At 43.7% G+C, this 19,746-nt stretch overlaps 1 protein-coding gene across 5 annotated transcripts in view; it reads right to left on the bottom strand.

The window, feature by feature from the left end:
- The window catches only part of immt (inner membrane protein, mitochondrial (mitofilin)), a 75,579-nt gene that overhangs the window by 16,604 nt on the left and 39,229 nt on the right, over positions 1–19,746 (bottom strand). For 4 of the 5 annotated variants that reach the window (XM_078553776.1, XM_078553758.1, XM_078553741.1 and 1 more), the window contains 2 exons: positions 17,504–17,639; positions 13,248–13,377 (listed from right to left, as the gene is read on the bottom strand). In XM_078553776.1, the coding sequence (XP_078409902.1) occupies positions 13,248–13,377; positions 17,504–17,639 (266 nt within the window). Of the gene's footprint in view, positions 1–13,232; positions 13,378–17,503; positions 17,640–19,746 lie in introns of all 5 variants that reach the window. The other variant, XM_078553751.1, reaches the window with a different exon arrangement.

Below are 19,746 nucleotides of genomic sequence, written 5' to 3' on the forward strand. Positions count from 1 at the left end.
TTGAGTTTTCCCTCGTGACTTTTACAGGTGCCCATTTTTATTTATTTTTTCTTTTAAATTGAATTCAATTCCACAAACCATCCAGTTATATCTGAAACCACGTTCTCTAGATTGCTAGTCTAACCTACTGGGCAATTGGTAACATGACCACTCCAAAACTGTACCTGGTAAATGTGAAAACTGCTTTAAAAAGGCTTACACACCTCACTTGCCTAACCCTAGACACAGTTTGGTCAAGGTTTAAAAATCCCACCCTCCTATTCCCCATGATGTCTCATGGCATCAGGTCAAACATGGGCAAGGAAACCTGCTGAATACCATGTACTGCCCTCCCTCAGCTGATGAATCAGTGCTCCTCCATGTTGAAAACCACTTGGAGGAAGCACTGAGGGTGGCAAGGGTGCAGAATGTAGTCTAGTTAGGGGACTTCAGTGTCCATCACCAAGAGTGGCTCGGTAGCACCACTACTGACCGAGCTGGCCAAGTACTAAAGGACACAGCTGCTAGACTGGGTCTGCGGCAGGTGGTGAGGGAACCAACAAGAGGGAAAAACATACTTGACCTCATTCTCACCAAACTGCCTGCCGCAGATGCATCCGTCCATGACAGAATCGGTAGGAGTGACCACTGCACAGTTGTTGTGGGGATGAAGTCCAAGCTTCACATTGAGGATAATCTCCATCATGTGTGGCACTACCACTGTGCTAAATGGGATAGGTTTCGAACAGATCTAGCAACTCAAGGCTGGCATCCATGAGGCACTGTGGGCCATCAGCAGCAGAAGAATTGTACTTGAACACAATCTGTAACCTCACAGCCCAACATATCCCCCAGTCTACCATTAGCATCAAGCTAGGGGATCAACCCTAATTCAATGAAGAGCACAGGAGGGCATGCCAGGAGCAGCACCAGGCATACCTAAAAATGAGGTGTCAACTTGGTGAAGCTATAAACACAGGGCTACTTGTGTGCCAAACAGCATAAGCAACAAGAGACAGACAAAGGTAAACAATCCCACAACCAACAGATCAGATCTAAGCTCTGCAGTCCTGCCACATCCTGTCATAAATGGTGGACGATAATTAAACAACTCACTGAAGGAGGAGGCTGCACAGATATCCCCATCCTCAATGATGGGGGAGCCCAGCACATCAGTGCAAAAGATTAGGCTGAAGCATTTGCTACAATCTTCAGCCAGAAGTGTCGAGTAGATGATGCATCTCGGCCTCCTCCGGAGGTCCCCAGCATCACAGATGCCAGTCTCCAGCCAATTCAATTCAGTCCACATGATATCAAGGAACAGCTGAAGGCACTGAATACTGCAATGGCCATGGGCCCTAACAATATTCCAGCAATAGTACTGAAGACTTGTGCTCCAGAACTTGCTGCGCCCCAAGCCAAACTGTCCCAGTACAGCTATAACACTGGCATCTACCTGGCAATGTGGAAAATTGCCAAGGTATGTCCTGTACACAAAAAGCAGGACAAATCCAACCCGGCCAATTACCAACCCATCAGTCTACTCTCAATCATCAGAAAAGTAATGGAAGGGGTCATCAACAGTGCTATCAAGTGGCACTTGCCTTGGCAATAACCTGCTCAGTGACACCCAGTTGGGGTTCCACCAGAGCCACTCAGCTCCTGACCTCGTTACAGCTTTGGTTCAATCATGGACAAAAGAGCTGAACTCCCGAAGTCAGGTGAGAGTGACTGTCCTTGACATCAAGGCTGCGTTTGACCGAGTGTGGCATCAAGGAGCCCTAGCAAAACTGGAGTCAATGGGATTCAGGAGGAAAACTCTCCACTGTTTGGTGTCATACCTAGCACAAAGGAAGATGGTTGTGATTGTTGGAGATCAGTCATCTCAGCTCCAGGACATTACTGCAGGATGTCCTCAGGGTAGTGTCCTCAGCCCAACCATCTTCAACTGCTTCATCAATGACCATCCTTCCATCATAAGGGTCAGAAGTGGGGATGTTCACTGATGATTGCACAATGTTCAGCACCATTCGCAACTCCTCAGATACTAAAGCAGTCCATGTCCAAATGCAGCAAGACCAGGACAATATCCAGGCCTAGACTGACAAGTGGGAAGTAAAATTCACGCCACACAAGTACCAGGCAATGAACATCTCCAATAAGAGAGAACCTAACCATCGCCCCTTGACGTTCAATGGCATTACCATCACTGATCCCCCACTACAACATCCTGGGGATTACCATTGACCAGAAACTGAACTGGACTGACTATGTAAATATCATGGCTACAAGAGCAAGTCAGAGACTAGGAATCATGCAATGAGTAACTCACCTACTGACTCACCAAAACTTGTCCACCATCTACAAGGCACAAGTCAAGAGTGTGATGGAATACTCCCCACTTGATACCATCAGGACAAAGAAGCCCACTTCAAAAACAAAAATACCTGGAAAAACTCAGCAGGTCTGGCAGCATCTGCGGAGAGGAGCACAGTTAACGTTTCAAGTCCAAATGACCCTTCAACAGAACTGTTCTGTTGAAGGGTCATTCGGACTCAAAACGTTAACTGTGCTCCTCTCCGCAGATGCTGCCAGACCTGCTGAGTTTTTCCAGGTATTTTTGTTTTTGTTTTGGATTTCCAGCATCCACAGTTTTTTGCTTTTATTTTACTAAAGAAGCCCACTTGATTGGCACCACATCCACAAACATTCACTCCCTCCTCCATTGATGCACAGTAGGAGCAGAGTGTATCATCTACAAGATGCGCTGCAGGAATTCACCAAGGCTCCTTGGACAGCACTTCCAAACCCACGACCACTACCATCTAGAACGACAAGCAGACAGTGGGAACACCACCACGTGGAAGTTCCCCTACAAGTCACCCACAATCCTGACTTGCAAATATATCGCTGATCCTTCACTGTTGCGGAGTTAAAATCCTGGAACTCCCTTTCTAACAGCACTGTGGGTGTACCTACACCACAGGGTCTGCAGCAGTTTAAGAAGGCAGCTCACCACCGCCTTCTCAAGGGCAACTAGGGATGGGCAATAAATGCTGGCCCAGCCAACGAAGCCCACATCCCATGAATGAATGAAAAAAAGGATACTGCTGGAGTCTAACCAGCTAAAGCCATACAATATATTAGCTTAGGGTACATGAAAGATTATTTTCCAGCCACTGAGATCCTAACTGCCAGTTAATGCATAGGCTAAGGGGTTATCTGGACTTGACAGAGGGAATCTCAACACTAATGACAGATCACTGCCTTCAGAACTCAGCAATGAGTTATGTTGGTTGATCAACAAGCAAAAGCATCCTGAAGTAACGCCAATCAGCCTGGCACAAGAATTGGATTACCAATTTCACTCAGGGTTCTACTCCTGACCAATCTCAGAACAGGTCATGTCATCCTGAAGCCAAGAGATACTGCTAACCTATCCCATCCCAAAGAGGAATGTCACTTGCTGGTTAGTTGCCTAATGACCATCAAGTGTTTCAGCCTTTGCTTGAGACAGGTTGGAAGAAATCCTGAACAACAGGGTCAACCACACAACTTACCATAACCTGCAAGTGGACTACCACCATCCTGACCTCAGCATGACCGCACCAGTTCAAGGTAAACTCTACAAACCAATAATGGCAGCACCAAATAATGGATATACGAGCTTATAATCATATAATCAACCTTCAAATAACACCTCCAGAGATGCCATTTGAGCTATTTGATGGACGTTTGTCTTCAAGTGATAATAGTACCAACTTGGACAATTTGCTTGTTGTCCTTGATGTGGTACACATCAAAGTTGAATGGCACAGATACAACTCATTCAACTATTTGATCTAGGTCCTCACTTTTACAGACCTTTGGCAAAGGATGTGCCGACAGAGGATGACTCCACTTTGAAACTGCTAAGTGACAGCATTCATGTTGGCTTGAGATCTCCCTTCCTCAAACTCCGCTTTTTGTCATAACTGCAAATGGAATACGAAAGCGAGAAAACTGATGCTTCAGTAGTGCAGAGCTTAGGTCAGACTCACTTGGGAGTACAGCATTTAATTTGGGGCACCGAACGTCATGAAAGATTTACTGGTCTTAGAGGTGGTATAGATTCACTGGAAAGATAGAAAGGCTTAAAAGGGTTAAATTAGTCAACCACTCCATTATTGTCGTGCTACAACCAGTATGGTGGAAGGTGAACTAGATAGACCTTGTTCATCTTACATCTACCAATTCCTGTGTTACGGGATGCATAAAATTGGTTTGCATTTCCATCAGGTTGAGGAGTGATCTAATAAAAGTTCTTCAATGTGTCAGAGATTGGGATAGGACGGGTGCAGAGAAACCATTTCCTCTGGAGAGGGAATCCAGAACCAGAGGGGCTGGTAAGTCAAATTAGAGCTCAGTCATTTAGGAATAAAACTGGGACAGTCACACAAAATTTAGTTCAAATCTTGAATTCCATAAAGGTTATGGATGCTGGATCAACTGAACTTATCAAGACTAAGATTGATATATCTTTGTTAGATAAGGAGATCAAGGGATATGAAGTAAAGGCAAGAGAGTAAACAGACCACCATAACCTAACAATGGTGGAACTGCTACAAGGGGCTGTACTCTTCACTCGAGTTCCAATATTGTGAAATATCTTGTAGCAGCCAAGTTTAATAGAAATCATGTCACCCATTGCTATGTTTATGTTAAACAGAAAAACACAGATAGAGACCACTTACAATATAAACAGCACAATGGATTTAGAAGAGGTTTCTATTTTAGAAGAAGTAAATTCTGAAATATTCCTTTGTAATTAAAATTCATACAGGATCCTTAATGCTGAATTAACACTACAAAGTTAGCATTAGTGAAAAGCCATTTTAGCTTTGCATTGCATTAAACAGTTATCTATAAATCAGTTGTTAGGGTCCAAACCAAATTCAAAGTAGGGTGAAACTTTTCCAAAAAGAGTCTCACTCCATTTCTAGTGTCAAGTCAGGAGTCTGGCTCTGGGTTCAGGTTACACTGACAATATACAAAGCAACTCTGCTTCAGACTAACACTAGAGTTGCAGTGCGAATTCCAGTCCAAATTAAGTCTTACAGCAAATTTTGCCTTTCCACGCATGACTACTAAATGACAGTGTCTCAATTTAATTCACTAGACATAACAATTTTGAATTTTGGCTATTGACCACCCCGCTCCCAATCAAGGAGATATCAATAAACCATGTTCTCTCACATACTTAGTAAGTGCAATACAGTTATTAACAGAAACTTACATTCACATCCATGTGTCAGATTTACTTCTATTCCTGTTATCAACTTTTTCTTATCCCTACCTCGGAGAATTCATAGCCGTGCAATATCACTGGCCTCAAAAATAGTAAATACATTTAAGTGACTTTTCCCAATGTGTGAATCTAGACAGCAATTGTCATAAGGTTTCCTATCTTCACTCCACAAATACACAAGTGCACCTTCCAATAGGAACTTTTGGATATCAATCAAGACCTCGAATTGTGGCTGACTTTCACCTTCCTAATCAGAAGATATTGAGGCTACTTATAATGGCCACATTGCTGTTCTTGTAAAATTGCTCAGGTTTATGAGGTGACAACAATTTTCAGTGGTCGGTATATAATCTATAATTGGAAGCCAGCATTTTTTATTTAATTCTGTCATGGAAAGTGAGCCAGCCTTTGCTGCTCATCCCTAATTGCCCTTGAGAAGGTGGTGATGAGGCACCTTCTTGAGCCACTTCAGTCCATCTATTGTAGCTCCAGCTACAATGTTATTAGGAAGGGAGTTCCAGGGTTTTGACCCAACAGCGGTGAAGGAATGAATGGCGATATAATTCCAAGTCAGGATGGTGTTTGGCTTGAAAGGGAACTTACAAGTGGTGGTGTTTCCATGCCTCTGATGTCATTGTACTTCTTGGTGGTAGAGATCCCAGGTTGGAAAGGTGCCTTGGTGTGAGTTGCTGCACTGCATTTTGTAAATGGTTAATACACTGCTGCCACTGACTTGGAACTATATCGTCATTCCTTCAGAGCCGTTGGGTCAAAATCATGCAGACAATTACCTCCCCCTCGTACATGCACTGCGGTTGCATCTGTTTACTGTTCTCCAAACATTCCACAAACTAGCGGTTAGGCTGACCCTTGGGGATCAGCGCTTTCTTATCTGTATTTCACAAGATCTGTGCCCTGCTGCTAACTCCCTTTTCAAACTGGTATTGTTCAAGAAAATATCTCCTAACTGTATTTTGTCGGCACTTTCTCCAATCTGTATCAATGGCAACACACATCTCAAAAATTTTAAATGTAATTCACATGTTACCATTTCATCTGAGTCTATTGTTTACATACAGTTAATTATTACACCAGCTGTGTTATCTTGCTTAAGTGGTCCATCTTTGTATAGGAAGTATTTCTGGCTTTCAGATTCTCTCTTGCCTGTCTATATTCACCACAACTCCCACACCAAGGAAACCATAGTGCTTTCTGCTCATGCCAAGTTATTCAGTTAGTCATTTTCTTACTCATCCCTACAGATAGCACAAAGCATGTTTTTGATGGTTCAACATTTGCTGTGAGCAATGATATTTGTCACCTTGAGTTTCAGCATCATCAAGGCATGTTTTAAACCAACTAGGGTTATTTTCTTCCTTCTAAACTTCTTGGCAATTTTTCCAGTTTCATGAAGGCAAGCTCAGAAATAAAATGCGAAATACCACCAGGCCACGCACTGGAGTTTCCCAGCCACTGTGCCTTTACTTCAACTGGCTTCTGTGGGCTTAAACTGTAGAACAGCACCTCTACTGCACCAGTAGGACGTTTTTCACTTCCCATTACTGTCCAGCCTTGACTTCTGAATCAGCTGGTACCAAATAGTGCTGCCTGGGGGGGGCCATGCATTGGGGACAGTACAGCAAAGGTTCACTAGATTGGTTCCTGGGATGAAGGGATTGTCCTATGACCAGAGGCTGAGTAAATTGGATCCATATTCTCTGGAGTTTAGAAGAATGAGAGGTGATATCATTGAAACATTGTGAAAGGGTTTAACAGGAGAGACAGAAAGAGGCTGTTTCCCATTGCTGGGTAATTTAGAACATGGGTTTCAGTCTCAGGATATGCAGTTGATCACTTAGGATTGAAATTTGAAGAAATTTCTTGAGTCACATAATTGAGAAACTTTGAAATTCTCTACCCCCGAGGGTTGTGAAAGCTTCATCATTGAGTATATTTATGATGGAGATAAGACAGATTTTTGGTCTCTCAGGGATTCAAGGGATATGGAGAGAGTTGGGAAAGTGGAGTTGAGGCTGAGAATCAGCCATAATCATATCGAATAGCGGAGCAGGCTCAAGGGGCCATATGGTTTACTCCTGCTCCTATTTTTTTAATGTTGTGTTCTTATTAGCAACTAGGTTAAGACTGTCAAGCTAATTTCTAATTACAACCAGTAGAGAAGCTGCACCAAAGTTCATATTAAGGTCTCAAGCATTAAAAGGGCTAATCTACTGAACTGCTGTGTCTCATAACAGACATGTTTTTTTTTAAGCCTGCTAACAGCCTGGTACATAAATAATTTCAACCGCTATAGCATGGTTTAAAGCTCAATAAAAGAAAGTAGCAGTAATCTTTCAATGAACAAAAATACAAGGAAAAAAACTTAAATAGAACTCGAGAAACTAGCAGCATAGAAAGATGCCATTCAGCCCATCAGGTGTGTGCCAGCTCTTTGCAAGAATAATCCAAAACTAATTCCACCACCCTGCTCTCTCTCCCCACATCCCTCTATTTTCCTCTGTTTCAGTTATTTATCAGTTTTTGATTTAAAAATGTAACAGCTTCTGTATCAACCACTTATTCTGGCAAAGCATTCCATGTTCCATGCAAGAAATTTCTCCTAACTTCTCATTGTGACAATTTTAAATTAATGGACCACCAATGAACATAAGAACACAACAGGGGTAGGTCATTCGGCCCTAGGTCATTAGGATGAACACACACAGCAGAAAGCTGAGGGGGTAGACGCTGACCCGGGAATACTCCCGGGAGGCAGGGATACCCAGGAAGCTTTAATCCAAAGAACCTTCAGCTAGTCCGCCAGAGATGGGCCTTCAACACACAGCCAGAGCTGCAGGCTCCATACTCAATACCCAAATACTAAAATAAAAACAAAAAGCTAAAAGCTACTGCGGATGCTGGAAATCCAAAACAAAAACAGAATTACCTGGAAAGGTAATCAGTTTATATTTCTCCTTTCTCCTAACTATGCTTCAGTTCTGCCGAAGGGCCATGGAGGCTCGAAACGTTAACTGATTTCTTCTCCGCCGATGCTGCCAGACCTGCTGAGTTTTTCCAGGTAATTCTGTTTTTGTTTTGACCCAAATACTAAATCTGCCTGGATAAGGCCCTTAAAGCTCAATGTCAAACAACTCACTCATAACATCACGGGTTCCCGTCCACTTGGAGAAGTAAGGAATCACCCTGAGGCATGGCAACTTATCAAAATTTATTGAGAACAAATGTAACTTCATTAATCAAAAAAAAAGTGTGCACATCACTCCAAGTCTTCAATAAACTACTATGGGCCAACATAAAAGCACCAATGAGAAACCCGTGGTGTGCCTAAGGTGCCTTAAATTTACACTTACGGGTGCTACATCCAGGTGTTGTCCCCTCGCTGGCACTGGCGTCCGAGACTGCCTGCTCACTGTGGCTGTCTTGTTGGCCTCGATGATCTTGGCGGACGTCCTCTTGCCTGCAGAGCATTTGATGGCCCTGCCTGGGAGGGAGCAGCCAGTTCCACAGCTGACTTCTTCCCAGTCGCCGCAGCCTCATTGGATGCCACGGTCACTGGCAGAGGGGTGGAGGAGCTGCTGCCCTCATCCGAAGCACCCTGAGAGGAGCCCGCAGAAACGACAGACAGCTGCTGCGCTGATGTGAGGTCACTTCGGACCTCCCTGCTCACTATAGATGGATAGGCACTGAGCTGGGATACTTGCTGCCCAAACCACCTCACACACGGGCAATGACCAGCTGAGGTCAATGCCGCCGTGAGGGCTTGCAGGTCCAAGCACAACCCCAGGAGCCCCTGACTGTTCTCCTGGAGAAGCCTCTCCACAAGCGTCGCCACTCTCTCCATGGAGGAAGCATGGCGCTCGGCTATGAGGTTCAATGCATCGGTGATGCTCGGCGTGGACCCCTCAAGCACGGGCACCATGCCACGCATAGCCTCATGTATCTCTGCCAAGTCCTCCCACATACCCTGCTGCACTTCCAGAGTTTGCTGCTTCACAGACAATGCCTGAGGCACATCATCAGCCACCGACCAAGCATGTGCCTGGTCCCCTGCAGTCCTCTGACTGCAGTGCCCTGGGCACTCTGTCTCTGCCCACACCTCAAGCAAGTGTGAAGTGCCCTCACCGCTGTGCCCCAAGACACAAACCAAAGATCTAATTCCCACTGAGGTGCTAGTATCTGCGCTGGTGCCTGCCTGGCTGAGATGGTGTGACACTGGTGAGTGGATTTCCTCTGGGCCCTCAAGTGTGAAAGGTGGCCCCTCTGCCTCCTCCTCCCAGCCCTGCTCCGGTGATGCTGAAAGGAAGAACAAGGATTAGTTACAGTGCAGACAATGTCAACTTGCATGCCGGTTCCCTGGATCATTAAGCGCTCATCCGTCCATAATCAATGGTAAACCCATGTTGCAAACTTCAATCACTGAGCATTCAGCAGTGTCATGGTTTTTGGGACATACATGGTGGCCTGAGTGCTTGCCAAACATGCCTCCCCGTGGCACCCCAGCCTCAACGTCACCGGTGGACCTGGGGGCATGACGCCTCTCCAAATCAATAGCCTGCTGCTCCAAAGGTGTCGGGATTGCCAACTGGGCCTGGCCTCCGCCAGTCTGCATCTGCCCTGCGGAACTGTGCGCAGTCTTCTCCTGAATTAGTCCAGCCTGTACCCGGATTCCCGTCGCATCCCTGCCAACCCAGCCAAAGCGGGACATTGCAGGACTCCAGTTCTTTGTTACCCCGCAGCTGCCGCACACTCACACAAAGAAGCCAAGGCTGACCCCACCCTCCCACCTTGCCCAAATGCTGCCTCCATCACATGTGGTACCACAAGGTGTAACTTTACTAAGCAAGGAAGCACAAGCACATGGAGCACAAAGACCAGCAGATAGCTTGGTGCCCCACCACCTGGAAGCTCCCCTCCCAGCATGTTAGCACCCTGACTTTGACATGCTTCCCAGTTCCAGCACTATGCCTAGGCGCAGATCCTTGAGTTTCACCCACATTTTATACTCTGGGTGTCAGTGTCACAAATGCTGCGGGTGCAGAACTCATCCTAGCTCAACCCTCCCAGGGTGAACCAGGCATGGGAAATATCTGCTGGCACACCCAGCGAAGGATCCATGCCGTGGGGGATTCAATGCTGTTACTGTACTCAGGGCTGCAGGGCGGGAGGAAAAAGGGCGACGGCTGCATTAAGTAATCTCAACCAACATGGTACTCACCCTTTCCGAGCACAGGAGGTCGTTGAATTTTTTACGGCACTGGACCGCACCACATCTTGGGAGCTCACACTCTCGGCCACCTCCTCACACGCACGTTTGGTCAGGTGGGGAAGCCTCTGCCTCCCGTCCCTCGGAATCAGGACCTCTAACCGTGTTGCCACAGGCAGCTAGGCACTCATCTGAGAAACGAGGGGCACACTGCCCTGCTGGCCTATCCTCCGGCCTGGCCTGCCCCACTGGCCTACCCTCCGGACTTGTATGATGCACAGTAGCCCTCTGCTGTGCTCTTCTCCCGGCCATTGTGAGCAGCCTTGCAAAGGCTGCCAGGCCTTCATTGAAACAGGCTGCCGGGTCACCATTGGACCTGGTGGCCTGTGCACACCCGCCACTGCCCGCCCACTCCTGCTATCCTCGGGAGTCGAGAAATACGCTGGGTGGGCCTTAATTGGCCCACCTGTGTAAAACGGCGGCACGGACCCGATCGCAGGCGGCGATCGGGTCCACTTGGCCTGCCCAACATGGGAAAAATTCTTCCCCAGGTGCGGCTTCACCTACACCCTGTACAGTTGTAACAAGACTTCCCTATTTTTATACTCCAACCCCCTAACAAGACAGGCCAAAATTCCATTTGCCTTCTTAATTTAGGCAATGGCCTCGTGGTATTGTCACTGGACTGGTAATCCAGAGACCCAGGGCAATGCCCCTGGGACCTGGGTTCGAATCCCACCATCTGTGGTGGAATTTGAATTCAAGAAAAATCTGGAATTAAAAGTCTAATGATAATCATGTTGATTGTTGTGAAAACTCATTTGGTTTACTAATGTCTTTTAGGGAAGGAAATCTGCCATCTGGCCTACATGTGAGTCCAGACACACAGCAATGTGGTTGACTCTTAAATGCCCTCTGAACAAAGGCAGTTAGGGATGGGCAATAAATGTTGGCCTAGCCTGCGATGCCCACATCCCATGAATGAATAATAAAAAAATATACTTGTTGCACCTGCATGCTAACTTTTTGTGTTTCATGCACAAGAACATCCAGATCCCTCTGTGCTGCACTTTTTTGGAGTCTCTCTCCATTTAAATAAAACCTGCCTTTTGATTTTTCCTACCAAAGTGCATGACCTCACACTTTCCTACATTAAACTCCTTCTGCCAAGTTTTCGCCCACTCACTCAATCTAGCTATATCCCCTTGCAGATTCTTTATGTCCTCATCACATGCCCTCCCACCTATTTGTGTATCATCAGCAAATTTGGATACATTACCCTCTGCCCCCTCCTCCAAGTCATTAATATAGATAGTAAATAATTGAGGCCCTAGGACTGATCCTTGTGGCACTCCACTAGTTACATCTTTCCAACCTGAAAAAGACCTATTAATCCCGACTCTCTGTCTTCTGTGTGTTAACCAATCCTCAATCCATGCTAATACATTACTCTCAATACTGTGTGCTCCTATCTTGTGCAATAACCTTTTATGTGGCTTCTTAACGAATGTCTTCTGGAAACCCAAATACACTACATCTACCGGTTCCCCTTTATCAACTCGGCTCTTTATATCCTGAAAGAGCCTCTAGCAAATTTGTCAAACATGATTTCCCTTTCAGAAAACCACGTTAATGCTGTTTGATTGCGTTAAGCTTCACTAGAAGCAACACCAAAAGCAGTCCTTTCCAAATCTTCAGGCGCTGTAAATGCAGACAGAAGAAATCAATGAATGAGCAATGAATACAAATAGGACCAAGTTACTTGGGCTTTCAGAGCTGCACATGGCCCCTTGGTCACAGGTTATACGTTTTACTTTCTGGTCCTGCTGGAGACTTATTAATTTTACTTACATTTATACTTACACTTTCAAGCTCAGTCCAAGCTAAGTAGCCTGGTTGTGTACTCAATTTTTCAAGGTATTTTAGAAGTCTCAATCGTGCTGCCCGTCCCCACCCCCTCAAATTGTTTCCTAAATAAACAAGTTCAGTTCTAAGTATTAAGCTGAAATGTACACTTCATTAGCTCATGGAATGCATGAGAAAATAAATTAAAAGTTTCACAAACCTGGCTGCACATGCCACAGAGACAAAGGTTAATAATATTTTAAGACTCTTCTACCGCTTCTTACGGCAAATAAAAACATTTTGCATTTTTGCTGCTTTGGTTGTGTGCTGAAACATTTTTTTTAATCTAAAATTTTTGTATACCTCTTTGGGTGCAAATACTTTCATTAAAGCAAATAAGACAGCAAAAATGTTGCACTGAACTTCATAGGAACAATGGCAACTTGACTGAAACCATGAAGATCCTGAGGAGTCTTGACAGACGGATGTGGAGAGAAGTTTCCGCTTGTGAGAGTATCTAGAACTAGGGATCACTGTTTAAAAGTAAGGAGTCACCCATTTAAGACAGAGGAGGAGAAGTTTTTTCTCTCAGGGGGTAGTGAGTCTTTGGAGTCCTCTTTCTCAAAAGGCAGTGGAAGCAGAGTCTTTGAATATTTTTAAGGCAAGGTAGATAGATTCTTGATAAACGAGAGGGTGAAAGGTTATCGGGGGTAGGCAGGAGGTTACAATCAGAGCAGCTTATTGAATGGTGGAACAGGCTCAAGGGGCTAAGTGGCCTACTCCTGCTCCTAATTTGTACGTTCATAATACTTGAAGTCAAAACAACATTTAATTCTCTCTTTTGTTAGTATGAATGACTGTAAAAGGAAATGTAATTAAAATTACAATACAAGAAACAAACACTGTACTTACTGAGATTTTTCCATCCAGGCTTTACGTCTGGAGTGATGCTCTCCAGTTCCTTCTTGAACTCATCCCTGGCCATAGCCACCAGCTCACTGTACTGAACAACTATTTTGGCTTCTGACTGAGCTGCCTGCACCTAAACAAAAAGTAGATATTTCAGCAGAAAGAAACCAGAATTACTCAAAATGAGAAGCAGTGCAATATGGAAGACAGGTTGAGAGAGTACAGGTTATAAAGAATAAGACACTGTTGCCAGAATTTAAAGTGTAATTCAATCCTAGGGCTCTGACTAGTTATGCCCTGGATTTCCAATCATTTGTTTCATGGGGTACTTCAGTCAATCCGAAATAAAAAAAGCATCAAACAGTTCACCTAGTTACTCCAATGTGCACGCAGGTCAGGCATTAACGTTTAGTCCATCAATTAGTTGGTTAAAAACCAGTTTTTCTGTCAAACTATGAAAGGTCGGAAGTCGACAGTGCAGGCATGATAAGAGATCAAGTTTTATTTTTTGAATAGTTAAAGTTAAAAGAAAGAAAATAAAAGTTAAAGTTAAATTCAGTGATGAAAATAATGAACGCAAAATACTGTTAAAAAATAGAAACAGAGAAAGGTTAAAGCTTTAAAAACTATTTACTGTTAGTCGTTTACTAATAATTATTGCTGACATTCAACTGAATTTTCTTAAAATATTTGGACATTTTAGTTTAATGGGGATAAGCTGAAATCTTTATCTTTTTAAAAACAGGCAGTCCAACATTTGCTCTCAGAAATCACCTGGTTGCCAGCTATCTCCAGATGCACATTTAACATCACTTTAAAGCAGCCTGATACTAAGGTTGTAGTACAACAATGCATTCAGGACCTAATTCAACAGTGGAAAGAGGAGGCGTGACAATGCATGACGTAGGTTCCAGTATGATATCAAACTGCTTGACAAAGTTTTCATGAGACTCTTTAACCTGTTTGGAACCTCTTAAACCTGCCTGTAATTGATTTAAACATTCTGAGTATGAAATTTCCCACTCACGATCTCTGAACATTTAAGCTTTAAATGCTGGATGAAGAGCTCTGTATACTTGTGCACACATGCACACCATCTCATGCAGCTTGAATCATGCCAAGCACTTGTAATTGAGATACTGCCTATCTGAAACTAGCTATCTCAGACCAGTAGCTGTAATATGATGCAGTGCAAGGTATAAATCACAATACTCAGTAGTTTGCATTTGATACCTGCCTCTGGGATTGAATTACTAACAGAATGCTGCATCCCAAGACTGGAGTTATTACTAATTTTGGTTGCCTCTTCAGTTGATTGCAGGAACAAATTATAACAAGGTTTGCAAAGCATAAAATATCACTACATAATTTAATATGCAAGCAAAGGCTGAGCAAAAATATATTATATTGCATTATTACCATTTACATTTATTTCCCAAGTCCCACAAAGATACTGTACAGTTTTCTTACTCATGCTTGCAATACAATGGCAACCTGTGAATTGTTTCAGCTCTTCAAAAGACAGATGGTTATTTAACTTTTGACTGAAACAGATCTGCAAAATATTACATGGAAAGTTTGATGTTTACACCCCATACATGATAAGACACCGTCAAGTAGTTTGGTATTCAGCTATTCGTTAAAGCTTGTTTGTTTTCAAAGACATATTAAGTAGCATGAATGTTACAGGAGGGAAAAAAAGACAAAGAGTTTCAGGGTTTTAAGGTCCTGAAAAAGCACAAGTTAGACTGGGTGGCTGCGTGATGACTCCTAATTTCAATAGAAATGTAGTCTTTTTACGTCAAATGGAAATGTTACAACATTTAAATTTCGCCATAGTGAAGAAGGGAAACAAGAAAGGGCCTTCATTCCTTATCGCTATCTAGAATTTCTTCGAGTGCGCAAAAGCTGATGAAAGGATTGATTAATGTTTCTTCAAACAGCCCAACACTCACTGACTGGCTAATAAAAATGAAGAACCAATTTGGTGAGATGTTGAATGCTGTTGCTCCATTTCAAATTGTACCGCAACAACAGTAGCTGCATTTGATAAAGGGGATATCACATAAGAACATATATAAGGACATAAAAACTAGGAGCAGGAGTAGGCAATTCAGCCCCTCGAGCCTGCCCCGCCACTCAATACGATCATGGCTGATCTTATTTCAACCTCAACTCCAATTTCCCGCCCTCTTCTCATAACCTTTCAACCCATTACTAATTAAAAATCTGTCTATCTCCTCCATAAATTTATTCAGCTTCCCAGCATCCACTGCACTGAGGTAGTGAGTTCCACAGATTCACAACCCTTTGAGAAAAGTAATTCCTCCTCATCTCTGATTTAAATCTACCACCCCTTAGCCTAAAACTATGACCTCTCGTTCTAGAATGCCCCACAAGGGGAAACATCCGCTTCACGTCTACTTTGTCTATCCCCATTAGCATCTTATATTCCTCAATTAGATCTCCTCTCATCCTTCTAAACTCTAGCGAGTATAGGCCTAAACTGCTCAATCTCTCCTCATAAGACAAGCCCCGCATCTCTGGAATTAATCTAGTGAACCTGCTCTGAACCACCTCCAATGCAACTACATCCTTCCTCAAGTAAGGGGACCAAAACTGTGCACAGTACTCCAGGTGCAGTCTCACCAATGCCTTGTACAGTTGCAACAACACGTCCCTATTCTTATGCTCTCTTCTTTTAGCAATAAATGCCGAAATTCCATTTGCCTTCCTTATTACCTGCTGTACCTGCATATTGGCTTTCAGCGATTCATGCACGAGGACACCCAGATCCCGCTGCACTGAAGCATTCTGAAGTTTCTCTCCATTCAAATAATAAGTCGCATTTTTATTCTTCTGACCAAAATGGATAACCTCACACTTATCCACGTTAAACTCCATCTGCCAAATTTTGGCCTATTCACCTAACCTGTCCATATCCATTTGTAAATTTCTTATTTCTTCATTGCAACTTACGTTCCCACCTATTTTGGTGTCATCTGCAAATTTAACTCTAGTACCTTCTATCCCTGAATCCAAGTCATTAATATAGATTGTAAATAGTTGGGGCCCAAGGACTGAACCCTGTGGCACCCTACTAGTTACAGCTTGCCATCCAGAAAAAGACCCATTTATCCTGACTCTCTGCTTTCTGTTGGTTAGCCAATCCTCTATCCAAGCTAATATATTACCCCTAACTCCATGTGATCTTATCTTGTGTATTAATCTTTTGTGCGGCACCTTATCAAAGGCCTTCTGGAAGTCCAGATATACTACGTCTACAGGATCCCCATTAGCCAATTTGCTCGTCACATCTTCAAAGAACTCTAGCAAATTAGTCAAACACGATTTACTCTTCATAAAACCATGCTGACTCTGATGGATTGCATTTTGACTTTCCAAATGCCCCATTACTACTTCCTTAACAATGGATTCCAACAATTTCCCAACGACAGACGTTAACCTAACTGGTCTATAGTTTCCTACTTTCTGCCTCCCCCCATCTTTTTGAATAAGGGCGTTATATTAGCATTTTTCCAATCCACTGGAACCTTTCCAGAATCCAGGGAATTTTGGAATATTATAGCCAATGCAACCACTATCTCTGCTGCCACTTCCTTTAAGGCCCTGGGATGTAGGCCATCAGGTCCTAGGGATTTGTCATCCTTCAATCCGAATAGTTTGCTCAGTACTTTTTCCTCTAGTGATGGTGATTGTTCTAAGTTCCTCCATCTCTATACCCTCTGCACTACCTGTTACTATTGGGGTGGTACTAGTGTCCTCCACTGTGAAAACTGAGGCAAAATATTGATTAAGCTTCTCTGCCATTTCTGCGTTCCCCACCATTAGCTCCCCAGTCTCACCCTCCAAGGGACCAACATTCACTTTAGCTACTCTCTTTCCTTTTATATACTTGTAGAAGCTTTTGCTATCAGTTTTTACATTTTGCGCTAGTTTTCTTTCATAATTTACCTTTGCTCTTTTTATTATTTTTTTAGTAACCCTTTGTTGATCTTTAAAAGTTTCCCAATCTTCCAGCCTGCCACTGACCTTTGCAATTTGGTATGCCTTAGTTTTTGCCTTTATGTTATCTTTAACTTCCTTGTTTAGCCATGGATGCTTTTTCCCCCTCTTACCATCTTTCTTCCTCTTTGGAATATATTTTACTTGGGAGGAATTGAATATCTCCTTAAATATCAATATCACATGGGAGGGGGAAGAGTTTTATCTGACTTAAAGTGCACATTGCTCATTACCTTCCTTTCTACATGATCCAGATCCACCAACATGTGGTGGAGATTCTCTTCCGCAGCCAGGAGCTGTGGTCTAACAGAAGAGATCTGACTCTGTTTGGCTTCTTCAATTGTGCTCCGAAGGTTGTCCAATTCTTCTCTGAAATTGAAGAAAAATAAGACGGCATATGACAAAACATAAAAGGCATGTCACATTTCGATTAGTCAATGCTGAAGCGCTACTGTCATCAACTACTCAGTAACATCTAGTTAGTAAGGGCTGCATTTAAGTTCACGTTTACAAAGAAAGGTTAGTGTTCTTACTCATTCCATTGTAAAATTTCCTTTAACATCACAATGCTTTGGACTCATTTTAGCATTACGTTACTGATTATTCCATTTAAGCAGACACATGATCAAAGTGCAACATTTCAATACACCTAGTGTATCAGCAACCATTAGGTGTGAATTTAAGTTCACCAATATTGATTAGATTTTTTTTGAAAGTCAAGAAGGTTATTAGGACATGCAATGTTGCAGAGATAGTTTATGTTATCTTTCTTTAAAAGGAAGTGGATAAATATTAGAAAATTAAAAATATGAAAAGGCATGTGAAAAAGGGCAGAGGAAGGGGACTAAGTAGATAGTAATTTGTGAAGGCCGGGATAAGCACAAGGGGCTAATGGGCCTCCTTGTGTAGCATAAATTTCTACAATTCTCTAATCCAACTGCTTTAAAAGTGCTTTTCCTGACATCTACAGAATTCTGCTCTCACCCATCCAAATTTATGTCAGAAGATATAAAATTTATATTGGAAGATATCCTAGAGGAGAATGCGACAGGAAGACCCTGGGACAGGCAGTCAGCAGCACCTAGAGGATCAAGCATCTAGTCTATACTCAAGTAGGAGTAAGGGTAAAATAAAAGCAAGGGTACATACTCTATTTAGTTAAGATATGACTGGGGAGCTCAGTCCCGTGATTTGCACATCCTGCGCTATGTGGGAAATCCTAGATGCTCCTGGCGGTCTAGATGACTGTGTATGCAGGAGGTGTCTTCGACTGGAGCAACTCGAGGTTTTGAAGCTTGAGCGGCACTACGGTGCACTCACGAGGCTGAGAAGTTCGTGGATAGCACGTTTCAGCATGTGGTCACCCTGCAGCTTAAGGAAGTGCAAGCAGAGAGGGAATGGGTGACCGCTAGACAGAAGAAGGGGACCAGGCAGGTAGTAAGGGAATTCCCCCGAGTGCATCTCACTTGCAAACTATTTCTCGGCCTTGGAAAACGGTGAGAGTGACGGTTCCTCTGTGGAGGCCAAGCAGGGCCAAGGCCATGGCACTGTGGGTGGTCCAACTGCTCAGTGAGGGAGCAAGAAGTGTGGAAGGGCAATGGTGGTAGGGGATTCGTTAGTGAGGGAAGTAGACAGGCGCTTCTGCAGCCGTAAATGTGACTCCAGGATGGTATGTTGCCTCCCGGGTGCCAGGGTCAATGATGTCACGGAATGGCTGCAGGGCATTCTGAAGGGAGAGGGAGGGTGAACAGCCAGAGGTTGGGTACATGTTGGGTACAATGACATAGGAAAAAAGAGAAACGAGGTCCTGCAAGCAGACTTTAGGGAGTTAGGTAGGAAATTGAAAAGCAGAACTTCAAAGGTAGCAATCTCCAGAATATTCCCAGTGCCACAAGGTAGTGGGTATAGGGACAGAAGGATAGAGCAGATGAATGCATGGCTGGAGAGATGGTGCAGGAGGGAGGGCTTTAGATGTCTGGGGCATTGAGACTGATTCTGGGGGAGGTGGGACCTGTACAAGTTGGATGGATTACATCTGAATAAGAATGGGACCAACATCCTTGCGGGGAGGTTTGCTAATGCTGTTGGGGCGGGATCCTGAAAAGTAGTTCAGAGGGGAGAGAAGCTGAGATGGAATTAGAAGTTGAAATGCTAGTAAGTGAATCTGGAAGGCAGAGGAAACATAGGCTAGATAAGTAAGAAGAGAGTTTAGCAAGGCTAAATGGAATATATTTTAATGCAAGGAGCTTGAGGAATAAGGCAGACAAGCTGAGGGCACAGATAGGCAAGTGGGAGTATGATATCATAGCTATGACCAAGACTTGACTAAAAGAGCAGGATTGACAGGTCAACATTCCTGGTTATAGGATGTTCAGACGAGATAGAGAGAGAGGGATAGAAGAGGAGGGGGTGTTGCATTATTGATCAAGGAGTCAAGCATAGCAGTGAGGAGGGACAATACCCTGGAAGGATCATC

The sequence above is a fragment of the Cetorhinus maximus genome, chromosome 1, assembly GCF_964194155.1.
Source record: "Cetorhinus maximus chromosome 1, sCetMax3.hap1.1, whole genome shotgun sequence".
In the NCBI taxonomy this organism is placed as follows: domain Eukaryota; kingdom Metazoa; phylum Chordata; class Chondrichthyes; order Lamniformes; family Cetorhinidae; genus Cetorhinus; species Cetorhinus maximus.